This window comes from Salvelinus fontinalis, chromosome 10 (assembly GCF_029448725.1).
Source record: "Salvelinus fontinalis isolate EN_2023a chromosome 10, ASM2944872v1, whole genome shotgun sequence".
In the NCBI taxonomy this organism is placed as follows: domain Eukaryota; kingdom Metazoa; phylum Chordata; class Actinopteri; order Salmoniformes; family Salmonidae; genus Salvelinus; species Salvelinus fontinalis.
This window is the reverse complement of record NC_074674.1, coordinates 28,977,288-28,990,571: the sequence shown is the minus strand read 5'-3', so window position 1 is coordinate 28,990,571 and position 13,284 is coordinate 28,977,288. Positions and strand designations below refer to the sequence as shown.

The following is a 13,284-nucleotide window of genomic DNA, read 5'->3' as shown; positions in this document are numbered from 1 at the left end:
AGGCCCTGATATGGACAAACGTTTTTATTGTAAAAATGAACAAAAAAATGTTTCAAATAAAAATATAAAATTTAAGTTTCACCGTTTTGTCAAAACAGTATAAAGCTGAATAAAAAGGTTTAATGGGTTTGACTAAACCTACAGCCACTTGTTTAGTTTGGTAGTGCACATTATAGAAATTACAAAGAAAACTGAAGTTAAAGGGTTTGATATATTTGACTGTCTCAATGTGTACACACGAGGTCATGTAAATTTATAGCAAAACGAGCAGATAAAAAGGAATATAGCAACATTCTGGTGACATGTTTAACAGACAAACAAGCCAACACAAATACCAGGTTAGTCTCTCAATACCAAATTAATACTGAAACAAAAGGCACTTGGTTGAGACTGCATTGTAAATGAATAAGGCTTCAAATGACCCAATGCCTAATTTGTGTGAGAAAGACAGTCAAAAGGTATTACTCCAATAATATCAATTACCCAATGTAAAAACTACAGTATTTTAGATATCAACAGTGCAGTCTAAGATAGTCATGTGCACATAAACGCAAGAGTACACTACAATTGTTTTAAAATAAAGAGATTGACTTAGGAACAATGAATTAGACCATGTTGTTGTTCTGATTCTTTTGTAGGTTTGCATAATTGACTATCAGTTATAACAGTAGAAACCACATTCTTCAGTTTGTATTAACACTAAATTGCATCAGAGATATACAGTAGAATCACTCCTCTCATACTGACACACTGAGGAGATGCCAGCAGGAAACATCCTCTTCTTAAATGGACAGCACCTAAGTCAAACTGCCCTTGTATGTTGTACAATATAACAATAACAAAAGTGAAATCTAAAACCACTTGGAAAAGGGTGCAGTCTGGAATATGGTTGACCTTGTAATTTCTGGGAGGACACAGATTCAGTCTCTCATGATCATCATTGACTGTATGTTTAGCACAGAGCAGCATAGACTACTGCAGGAAACATGTTTGTTTTGGTACAAAGACTGAGGTTTGCGCAATATATAGTTGCAGAGCCTTCAATATCGCCCTCCTTTTAGACAATACCCCGTGCTGTTTGGGTTCCCAAGAGTGTTGCATACGTCTCAATGGGCAATACTGTACGTAGTCAAATTCCATCTGAGGGAGAACAGTAAAAAGATCCCTTATCACAAGGGTAAAGATACAAAGTGGTGCAACTATGAATGTTACTATTACTCCACAGTTTCATATTAAAACTACCAATAGGTAGCTGGTTCAACTTGACCTGTGAAGCAACAACACTCAACATCACCTAAAGAATGTCAATATTCTCATCTAACTTCATATACACACAATTATGCATAAATATTTATTCACACTTAAATCCCACTCTTGGTCCATTGTGTTTCCGCAAACAAGATATATGCAAGGAGTTGGCGTTTCTTTCTTTCTCCTCTCAATCTTAACATGCATGTTCAGTTTTGGTCTCCAGTTAGCATTGAGCAGTGCCTCTATGGAGATGGAGGATCACCGTTGCTCCAAACTCTCTTGCACCTGTACTGCAGAATATGTTGGTGGCTGTGCCTGCCTGGTGAAGAAGGAAGCAGCCCTCTTTGGCTTCAGACGTTTGATTTCTTTACCTGCCGGGTCAACAAATACATTTAACAGTTAGTTTTACAACCTTACCTGATATCAAACAAGTGAAACTTACACTACCTGGCCAAAATAATGTGGACACCTGCTCATCAAATATCTCATTCCAAAATCATTGGCATTAATATGGAGTTGGTCCCCCCCTTTGCTGCCATAACAGCCCCCACTCGTCTTGGAAGGCTTTCCACTAGATGTTGGAACAATGCTGCGGGGACTTGCTTCCATTCAGCCACAAGGGCATGAGTGAGGTTTGGGCACTGACATTGGGCGATTAGGCCTGGTTCACAGTCGGCGTTCCAATTCATCCCAAAGGTGTTCGATGGGGTTGAGGTAAGGGCTCTGTGCAGGCCACTCAAGTCCTTCTACATCGATATTGACAAACCATTTCGGTTTAGACCTCCCTTTGTGCACGTGGGCAATTAAGAAAAAAAATACATATAAATAATGCTGAAACAGGAAAGGGACTTCCCCAAACTGTTGCCACAAAATTGGAAGCACAGAATCGTCAGTTCCAGTGAAGGGGAATCTTAACGCTAACAGGCCTAGCCTTAAACATGGAAAACAGCCCCAGACCATTATTACACATCCACCAAACTTTAGTTAACATTCTCCTGGCATCCGCCAAACCCAGATTCATCCGCCGGACTGCCAGATGGTGAAGCGTGATTCATCACTCCAGAGTCCAATGGCGGCGAGCTTTATACCACTCCAGCCGACGCTTGGCATTGCGCATGGTGATCTTAGGCTTGTGTGCAGCTGCTCGGCCATGGAAACCCATTTCATGAAGCTCCCGGTGAGCAGTTATTGTGTTGACGTTGCTTCCAGAGGCAGTTTGGAACTCGGTAGTAATTGTTGCAACTGATGACAGAAGTTTTTTTACGCGCTTCAGGACTTGGCGGTCCCATTCTGTGAATTTGTGTGGCCTACCACTCTGTGGCTGAGCTGTTGTTGCGCCTAGACGTTTCCACTTCACAATAACAGCACTTACAGTTGACAGCGGCAGCTCTAGCAGGGCAGAAATTTGATGAACTGACTTGTTGGAAAGGTCGTATCCTATGACGGTGCCACATTGAAAGTCACTGAGCTCTTCAGTACGGGCCATTCTACTACCCATGTTTGTCTATGGAGATTGCATGTCTGTGTGCTCGATTTTATACATCGGTCAGCAACGGTGTGGCTGAAATGGCCAAATCCACTAATTTCAAGGGGTGTCCACATACTTTGTGCATATGGATGGTTAATACTGACTAAATGAATGGCATGCATGATTCTCCCTCCCCAGACTAACCGTTGTCCACATAGCTGATGGTGTTCAGTGTATGGACCCGACTGCACACCACACTGTTCTGCCTACGCAGTTTGCCACGGCAACCGTTCCCTTCTCCGCCACTGCCCCCCGCCTGTCCAGCAGGCTGATGGGATGGACCGACGTCGCCGTCTGTTTCCGTGGTCATCCCTCCTTCGGCTGCAGAACGTAGCTCCACACAGAACTCGATAAGGCCGCTCATAAGCTCTGCCTAGAGGTACAAGGAGGGAACAAAGACTAGTAGGAATTCTGGTCACTTCAAGGGAATCTATGACCGCCTACTAAGGAAAAGCACAATGGGAAATGGAAGTTAAGGTTTTAATACTTGTTTTGAGTAGATCTTCAGTAACTTGTTGACAGGGGTGCCAGCCTCCTCCCCATCGAATTCAAGCCACAGGATGTGTGAGTCACCCTCCCCTTCAGGATAGCTGTGGTCCCAAGACAGCTCACTGAAGCGCAGGCCTAGGAGCACGTGCTGTCATGGAGTAGGGATGCATCAGAGAGAGGCAGAAAGGGAGAGGGTTGGGTCATTCAGTGAAAGGTATTTTTGCATTGATAAAGGATCCCTCTGGTTCATGCCAATACTTAATTCACACAGAAAAGGTAATATTCTGCTTGTTATGGAAAGGAGTTATCATTCATTTTAACTTGACATTATTCCAGATCTCACCTTCTCTTTGACGTTCATTACATACACCCCCTCCAGACTGATCCCCACATTGACAGCCATCCGTCCTGCTCTATAAAGAATCCCCTGGGCTGGCTTGTCGATCTCCCCCGAGAAGAAAGCACACCTGCCCAGAAAAAAAATCAAACTCACACCAGTGAGACGTGATGCAAGTGGCACAAGATAGAAACAGAATGTGTTCTATGCACCATGCAGTTGAGGTCATTTTGTCCAGCTTGTTCCTTACCCGTAGTAAGGCAGAGAGTGGCATGTGCTGAGGTACTGGCGTATACGCTGAGTGGGCTCCAGGGGGGTGCTGCCTGAGGTGCTGATCTTGCGATATTCCTCCAACAAGTTGCGCTCTAGCCCTGCCTGACGGCCCCCTTTCCCCCTCAAGGTAGAGAACAGCCCCCCACCTCCCCCTGAAACATGTACAGGCAGGAAGGATATCAGCTTCTTCTCCCTGAGTGAGTTGGGAGAAGAGGCAATAATCAGGGTATTGAAAAGAATTATGAGTTATACAACATAATAACTCTAAGAGGCAGATGTTCAAATCCCTGGCATAGTTTACCTTAAAGCAGCCGTGGCTTTCTGGTCATCCAGACCGATACCCAGCTCCAGAGCAAAAGACAGTGCACCCAAACCTATCCAGGTCTCAGGGTCACAGGGGAAGCGGCCAGCGAGGATGTTAACCCGTGCCTCATCATAAAGGAGTCTCAACACCCCCTCGTCTTCAATCTAGAGGGAAAGGCCATGCAATGACAGATAGAATACAGGAGGATCCAAACAGAAACAAGGGAATTTGGGTAATTTCCATGTAAAAGGACCCATGAGCACCAACATGAAGTTCATAAGAGCATCTCAAATTGAGTGTCAAATGAAAGCTAAGTTATATTTCAGAAATTAAGGCATATACATACTTTTATACCATTTTCCATTCTAAAATTAAGAATAAGCAATGGTTTTGATTTCTGGTCAAACAAATAGAAAAAACAAAACATTCCCAGAAAGGCTTAAAAAGATTAGAAATAAATCTAAAACAATGTTGAAGACCCATGCCAACAAATTTAACACAGTTTAAGAAATTGTTCTGCCTTCTGTAAGTTTAAGAAACATTGCGCCTTAATTCCATTACCAAAACCCCACATATCTTTAAGATATTTTCTAGTTTCTCTCCCTCATGAGGAAGGATAATGAAAGTTCAGAAGTAACAAGTAAAGGCAGACCTATCAATTAGTTAGTGTTTCTACTGATACCAATTTTGTTGATGAATTATTCAGTGATTAAAACTCAATTCCGTTAACGATTTGGTAACAGAATTTCAGCAATTGAATTGGCTATAATGGGAAATCACTAGTAATCAAACCAGTTGTGTTCACAAGCTTGGACAGTAAATAAGAGTATCGTTTAGTACAGTAAAGAAAGAAAAAAAGCATAGTAATGTACAGTAGAGTAAAGTTCAGAACACTAACGTACTCTATTGTAATTTACCTTGATGTCCATACTTTTGGGTCAGATTTGGTCCAGTCCAACTAAATTTGGTCTTGTTTAGGGACAGATATCATTAAAATAATAGCCAGTGTGTAGAATACCCAAATATGCAAAGGCAGATATTGCATATTTATACTTTTGTCTACCCATTTAAATGACACATCACCATGAAGAGAAGGACATTCATAACTATAATTATGCATTTATGCAGTAGTTTGTGTGTCGAGGGCTAGGGTTAGTCTGTTATATCTGGAGTATTTCTCCTGTCTTATCCGGTGTACTGTGTGAATTTAAGTATGCTCTCTCGGAGGACCTGAGCCCTAGGACCATGCCTCAGGACTACCTGGCATGATGACTCGTTGTCCCCAGTCCACCTGGCTGTGCTGCTACTCCAGTTTCAACTGTTCTGCCTGTGGCTATGGAACCCTGACCTGTTCACTATGATTACTATTATTTGACCATGCTGGTCATTCATGAACATTTGAACATCTTCTGTTATAATCTCCACCCGGCACAGCCAGAAGAGGACTGGCCACCCCTCATAGCCTGGTTCCTTCCTAGGTTTTGGCCTTTCTAGGGAGTGCTTCTACACCTGCATTGCTTGCTGTTTGGGGTTTTAGGCTGGGTTTCTGTACAGCACTGAGAAGTCAGCTGATGTAAGAAGGGCTATATAAAAATAAATTTGATGTTTAGTACAGATCAGGGACTCATGATGAAATTCCATTACCGGGTGTAAATCACCTTCACTTAGACTACTGCAGTTCAATAACCAAAATAGACTTTTTCAAAGTTAATGTTTCATGTCATAGCTGACACCCCATTTGTTATGTAGACATTGTTGAATCTTAATTCAGAGCAGATATTTAAACGTTTTTGGAAAACATGGAAACAAAATAACGGAGGAAGATTTTACCGAAATTCTTTTACCTAACTCAGCATCTACCCAAATGTTCAGCGTAGATTGTTAAAAGTAGTCCTTGTGCCTAGAGTTGTATGGTTTGCAAACCATACATTTTAAGTGAAGAATCTTAGTCTCAGCGCAATTTCCGTTACCGTGGAATTTCCCTTCATCATTCTTGTAACAAACTTTTGTCTGAAGGTTGGTGCTAGAGTACTCGGGTATGTGTCTACGACCAGGAAAGTATAATCTATCCATTTGACAATACAACCTTACTAATATTAAAGGAAAATGTTTTCCCAACAGCTTCATGTAAAGTTTGAGAAAATGGAACAAGCAGTACCTGCAGCTCTTTAGACTTGGGATAAAACACATTCCTTCTGTACTGCAGGCTCGGCTCATCTGGAGAAAAAAAAAAAGAATAAAGCATGTGGAGGGTATTACAGAACATTTTATATGATGGCAGATGTAGAGTTTAAGATTAGTGATGTTGGGTCAGAGTAAACAGGAGGTCAGGTTGACAAAGTAATATGAATTCAGCAGTGGGGATGAAAAAATTATAACAATTGGGGGGGAAATAACATGGGAGACAAAATATGAATCTGCTCAAAAAACAGAAACAAATACAAAAAAATATTTAAGAAAGTCATCCCTACACACAGAGACACAGGCAGTCTCACCTTGAGATATGTCCTCCTCCGAGGCCTCAGTGAAGCGATACAGAAGGTCCTGCCACTGGCGGCACAGTTTGTAAGGCTGATGCTTCGGCTTTAACTGCAGTTCTGAGAGAGGAGGAACAGGCAGGATGTAGACAACCAAATGTCATTATTTATGAAAGGATGAATAAATATTATCATTGTATAACAAAGATCAAATGATTGGCATGACAAAGCATGCTAATCTTTAACACTATATCCACAAGTTAGACTACCCTAGACTAATTTTGCTGTAGTGATCTCTTCCATATTTGACAAACAATGCCAGTCTTACAACATGACAGTAGTTCAAGAGAGAAGCATACAAATGGGCAGTGTTCCACTTGAGGCCCAAGGGCTCTACAATCTCTACACATACATGAGACAGTGAAACAGACCAGCCACAACACTATTCCTTTGTGAAACAGACCAGCCACAACACTATTCCTTTGTAATACAAATCAGCCCTCCCCTTGAAAAAAGCAACAAAACTGTCAAATGAATGACAAATGATTCAGTTGTTTATATTAAAATAACAACACAGCATGTGCAGCACAGCTGTTGAGGGCTAGGGGAGGAGGAAGAGTGGTGCATTACAGGGAGAGCTGTCATTACCGAGCAGAGGAGAGCAGAGCCAGAAGGCAAAGACATCCATTGCCGAATCAGGAATGTGGAGAGCCTCCCGGACACTGTGGCCTAGCTCCTGGACACTCACACAGCCAACCCCCTCCACACACAGGTGTACAGCACTGTCACCCACCAGGTACACAAGCACATCTTGAGCTGTAGGAGAAAACACAGGGAGGGAAGTTGACATAACACTAACACAATCTTGGATCTTCCAAATAAGAAAGACAAAACAATATTCCATTGTAAACACCAGACTGAAAGAAAGGGAACTGACCGCGGGTGACTGAGGAGGCCACACTTCCCCTCTGTGATTTACCCTCCGATGGTTCTGGAGGAAACCTCCCACACTCATCTCCTTCCATCTGTGGGACAAAAATATTAGTTTTATAATAATAGTTTTATTTTGAAGGTTATCCAGCAAATTCACTGACACACTTAACGTTAGACATATCAGAAGTTACGTTGGTTGCTAGTTGGTAATTATATTCCATATTAAGAATTTGACTTACTCGTTGTTTAGTCGTAAGAAAATAGTTACAGCTAACGTTAGCCGCCAGTTTGACAGGCGGGATAGCGACATTTCACATCTAGCACCCTGCGCGAACAGTAGCTATTCGTACACGAGCTATGTTAGCTAGTTAGTTACTGGTAGCAAGAAGTCAGCGGTGCGCTAAACCAGTAAGATTAAATTACCTTATTTTACTGACGATGTGGTATTGACAGTGTATAACAACTTCAACAGTTTACCAGCAAACTGACAACTCTGGAGAACTGCGCCCACCGCGGTCCAGACTCCAATCCGGAAGTGTCGAGCCAGTAAAAACAAGTATTTTATACGTAAACCAAGACAAACCACCGCCTGTCGTTTCCAATTATAACAAGTTAGTCATAGTAGGCAGAACAAGCAAGGAGGTGGGCAGAGCCAAGCACGAGCTAGCGAGATCCTATTGGCGTGTTCTACTAGCATATATCTGCACATGTCCATTAGGGACGCGGGAAGAGTCTTTCTTTTCCCAACGCGGTTACGCCAAAACCACGCCCCGTTATTTAAAGAGACGTTCTACTACGCTCCCATTGGCTAGTTTGCGTTGTCTCACTCACAGGCAATCAGCGCTGAGACCGTGGCTACTTAACGTTACTAGCTCGGTATTTAAAGTTGTTATATTATCTTTAGTAGTCTATTTTCCGGTAAAAGCATATGCGTATTATTCAAAATGTCTCAAATATTTACTTTACTACAAATATTTATTTGCTACAACCATTGAATCTGTCTTTGAGCGTCAAGGGACGTTAATGGCTAGCTCGGTCCACGACGTTATGTTGTTATATTTTTTAATCTTGAAATACAAGGGCAAATGTTATTAATCAGTGACTGAAATTTCACGCTAGGTGATATTCACTTCCGGACTTGGTGAAGGCTCAAAGCGTTATAGAACGCCCCTCTGAATAACGGGGAGTGATTTTGGCTTAACTGCGTTGGGGAAAAGAAAGTCGCGTTAGGAAACCCCTACTCTGTGCAGTGCGCGTGTGCAATAGCTCAATTCGCCTTTGGACAACTTCTAAACAACGCGATTTTTAAAAACTTTTGCAAAGGATAAATCTACAAAACTGTAATCCACTCTTTTCATAACAGATTGTAGTTTTGGGAACAGAAAACTGTATTGAGATCAAATGATTCATCGATGAGAAAATGTGCAGAATGTCGAACAAAATCCATCTCTTTCCATCTTCTCCCACTGATGGCTTCTTCTCACTACCATATTTGGTAGTGAGTGAAAATGGCAAGTAGATGCTTCACATGAGACAATATCTGTCTCATTGTTCTTTGGTAAAAAAAATCTTATTTTTGTTGTTGTGCAGCTCAACTTTTATGGTGCATTACCGCCATCTATCGTTCTGGAATTGTAGTTTGTTGCTTAACTAATATTCTGTGTTTAGATATAATTGAGCAATTATGCTAAAACCAGAGGCAGTGTGAGCACTGTGTCTAGAGCAGAAGCAATACCATTGAACTCGTCTTATAGGCCTAATAGGATAGGGGAACACTGTCTGTCTAGCCTATTCGAAATAAATTAGGGTTATATCGCTACTTGATATAAATATATACATTACGTAAGGGATAATCAACGAGGGCTATGCGTTCTATGGAAAACAATGAACCACGTTGAAGGCGTGTTCCACGACTTTCTAGAGTGGAACTGAACTTCTACGGAGTTGCATTATTTTCCATACAACGCATAGACCCCAGAGTTGATTTAACTATTGCTATAATTTAACACATTTGCCGCCAGAAATGTGTTCATTTGCCGGTAGAAATGTGTTCAACATCCACTGAAGTAGCTAGCTAGCAACTTGACTACATAGCTACAGTAGTTGCCGTGGTAACCAAACAAACAGACTTGCTAGTTTAGCTAACCAAACCATCAGTCCAAGCTTGCCATTATGAAAATACAATTCAACAATGGCAGTAATGTTTTCAATTGGACTTTTGCTTTCAAAAGTAGCTCAAACATAGAACATGTAAAAATGAACTATAACCATAGAATTCTACTTGCAAATATACCTGCCATTACACTTCCCACACTGCCCCTACTCGGATGGTATCGCGCCGTCCCAACCTTCGCTCTCTCTCCCCCGCTACTCTCTCCTCTTCCATCCTATCATCTCTTCCCTCTGCTCAAACCTTCTCCAACCTATCTCCTGATTCTGCCTCCTCAACCCTCCTCTCCTCCCTTTCTGCATCCTTTGACTCTCTATGTCCCCTATCCTCCAGGCCGGCTCGGTCCTCCCCTCCTGCTCCGTGGCTCGACGACTCGTTGCGAGCTCACAGAACAGGGCTCCGGGCAGCCGAGCGGAAATGGAGGAAAACTCGCCTCCCTGCGGACCTGGCATCCTTTCACTCCCTCCTCTCTACATTCTCCTCTTCTGTCTCTGCTGCTAAAGCCAATTTCTACCACTCTAAATTCCAAGCATCTGCCTCTAACCCTAGGAAGCTCTTTGCCACCTTCTCCTCCCTCCTGAATCCTCCTCCCCCTCCTCCCCCCTCCTCCCTCTCTGCTGATGACTTCGTCAACCATTTTGAAAAGAAGGTCGACGACATCCGATCCTCGTTTGCTAAGTCAAACGACACCGCTGGTTCTGCTCACACTGCCCTACCCTGTGCTTTGACCTCTTTCTCGCCTCTCTCTCCAAATGAAATCTCGCGTCTTGTGACGGCCGGCCGCCCAACAACCTGCCCGCTTGACCCTATCCCCTCCTCTCTTCTCCAGACCATTTCCGGAGACCTTCTCCCTTACCTCACCTCGCTCATCAACTCATCCTTGACCGCTGGCTACGTCCCTTCCGTCTTCAAGAGAGCGAGAGTTGCACCCCTTCTGAAAAAACCTACACTCGATCCCTCCGATGTCAACAACTACAGACCAGTATCCCTTCTTTCTTTTCTCTCCAAAACTCTTGAACGTGCCGTCCTTGGCCAGCTCTCCTGCTATCTCTCTCAGAATGACCTTCTTGATCCAAATCAGTCAGGTTTCAAGACTAGTCATTCAACTGAGACTGCTCTTCTCTGTGTCACGGAGGCGCTCCGCACTGCTAAAGCTAACTCTCTCTCCTCTGCTCTCATCCTTCTAGACCTATCGGCTGCCTTTGATACTGTGAACCATCAGATCCTCCTCTCCACCCTCTCCGAGCTGGGCATCTCCGGCGCGGCCCACGCTTGGATTGCGTCCTACCTGACAGGTCGCTCCTACCAGGTGGCGTGGCGAGAATCTGTCTCCGCACCACGTGCTCTCACCACTGGTGTCCCCCAGGGCTCTGTTCTAGGCCCTCTCCTATTCTCGCTATACACCAAGTCACTTGGCTCTGTCATATCCTCACATGGTCTCTCCTATCATTGCTATGCAGACGACACACAATTAATCTTCTCCTTTCCCCCCTCTGATAACCAGGTGGTGAATCGCATCTCTGCATGTCTGGCAGACATATCAGTGTGGATGACGGATCACCACCTCAAGCTGAACCTCGGCAAGACGGAGCTGCTCTTCCTCCCGGGGAAGGACTGCCCGTTCCATGATCTCGCCATCACGGTTGACAACTCCATTGTGTCCTCCTCCCAGAGTGCTAAGAACCTTGGCGTGATCCTGGACAACACCCTGTCGTTCTCAACTAACATCAAGGCGGTGACCCGTTCCTGTAGGTTCATGCTCTACAACATTCGCAGAGTACGACCCTGCCTCACGCAGGAAGCGGCGCAGGTCCTAATCCAGGCACTTGTCATCTCCCGTCTGGATTACTGCAACTCGCTGTTGGCTGGGCTCCCTGCCTGTGCCATTAAACTCCTACAACTCATCCAGAACGCCGCAGCCCGTCTGGTGTTCAACTTTCCCAAGTTCTCTCACGTCACCCCGCTCCTCCGCTCTCTCCACTGGCTTCCAGTTGAAGCTCGCATCCGCTACAAGACCATGGTGTTTGCCTACGGAGCTGTGAGGGGAACGGCACCTCCGTACCTTCAGGCTCTGATCAGGCCCTACACCCAAACAAGGGCACTGCGTTCATCCACCTCTGGCCTGCTCGCCTCCCTACCTCTGAGGAAGTACAGTTCCCGCTCAGCCCAGTCAAAACTGTTCGCTGCTCTGGCACCCCAATGGTGGAACAAACTCCCTTACGACGCCAGGTCAGCGGAGTCAATCGCCACCTTCCGGAGACACCTGAAACCCCACCTCTTTAAGGAATACCTAGGATAGGATAAAGTAATCCTTCTATCCCCCCCCCCCCCCCCCCCCCTTAAAAGAGTTAGATGCACTATTGTAAAGTGGTTGTTCCACTGGATATCATAAGGTGAATGCACCAATTTGTAAGTCGCTCTGGATAAGAGCGTCTGCTAAATGACTTAAATGTAAATGTAGTTATAAACTGGGTGGTTTTGAGCCCGGAATGCTGATTGGCTGACAGCCGTGGTATATCAGACTGTATACCACAGGTATGACAAAACATTTCTTTTTACTGTTCTAATTATGTTGGTAACCAGTTTATAATAGCAATAAGGCACCTCAGCAGTTTGTGGTATATGACCAATATACCATGGCTAAGTATTCAGTTCTTAGATCATTTATTATAACATGGGGGAGAGGGGGCAAAGGGCAGGTCAAGGACAGGCAGAGGTTCGTAACCAGGTCAGAGTCCGACAGGTACAGGACGGCAGGCAGGCAGAGGTCGGTAATCCAAAACAGCGTCAATAAAGGACAGAATGTTGGGCAGACAGAATGGTCAGAACCAGAAGGACGAGAAAACACGCTAGTAAGACTTGACAAGACGAACTGTCAACAGACCAACAAAAAACACAGGTATAAATACATAGGGGATAATGGAGGAAAATGGGAGACACCTGATGGGGGGTAGAGACAAGCACAAGACGGGTGAAACAGATCAGGGTGTGACACTAAGGGCTTTGCAACAGCCGTTGTATATCAGACCGTATACCATGTGTATGACAAAGCATTTATTTTTACTGCTCTAATTACTTTGGTAACCAGTTTATAATAGCAATAAGGCACCTTAGGGGTTTGTGATATTTGGCCAATATACCTAAGGGCTGTTTCCAGGCACTCTGCATTGCATTGTGCATAAGAACAGCTCTTAGCCATGGTATATTGGCCATATATAACAAACCCAATCTGGCCTTATTGTTTAAATATACAACGGCTGTCAGCCAATCAGCATTCAGGGCTCGAACAACCCAGTTTATAACTAAGCAATAAGGCCCGAGGGGGTGTGGTATATGGACAATATACCATGGGTCAGGGCTGTTCTTAAGCACGACGCAATGTGGAGTGCCTGAATACAGCCCTTAGCCGTGGTATATTGGCCAAATATCACAAACCCCTAAGGTGCCTTATTGCTATTATAAACTGGTTACCAATGTAATTAGGGCAGTAAAAATACATGTTTTGTCATACCCGTGGTATAC

General features: G+C 44.0%; 1 protein-coding gene across 1 annotated transcript; it reads right to left on the bottom strand.

Moving 5' to 3' along the window:
• Positions 1 to 9: 9 nt before the first annotated feature.
• On the bottom strand, positions 10 to 8,290 carry frmd8 (FERM domain containing 8). Its single transcript, XM_055936402.1, has 11 exons — positions 8,016 to 8,290; positions 7,597 to 7,684; positions 7,308 to 7,475; positions 6,678 to 6,779; positions 6,341 to 6,399; positions 4,180 to 4,346; positions 3,856 to 4,071; positions 3,612 to 3,735; positions 3,267 to 3,416; positions 2,924 to 3,152; positions 10 to 1,622 (listed from the first exon to the last, which is right to left on the bottom strand). Exons 2-11 carry the CDS (start codon positions 7,682 to 7,684, stop codon positions 1,510 to 1,512), a joined length of 1,416 nt encoding a protein of 471 aa, XP_055792377.1. The 5' UTR covers positions 8,016 to 8,290; the 3' UTR covers positions 10 to 1,509.
• Positions 8,291 to 13,284: the final 4,994 nt, after the last annotated feature.

Bases quoted from the DNA above. Each gene is read 5' to 3' on its own strand.
- frmd8 (XM_055936402.1), bottom strand. From the start codon at position 7,684: ATGGAAGGAGATGAGTGTGGGAGGTTTCCTCCAGAACCATCGGAGGGT. The intron at 7,476-7,596 runs GTCAGTTCCCTT...TTTCTCCTACAG, and splicing joins GGCCTCCTCAGTCACCCGCG to CTCAAGATGTGCTTGTGTAC. The intron at 3,153-3,266 runs GTATTAAAACCT...TTGTACCTCTAG, and splicing joins TGAAGATCTACTCAAAACAA to GCAGAGCTTATGAGCGGCCT.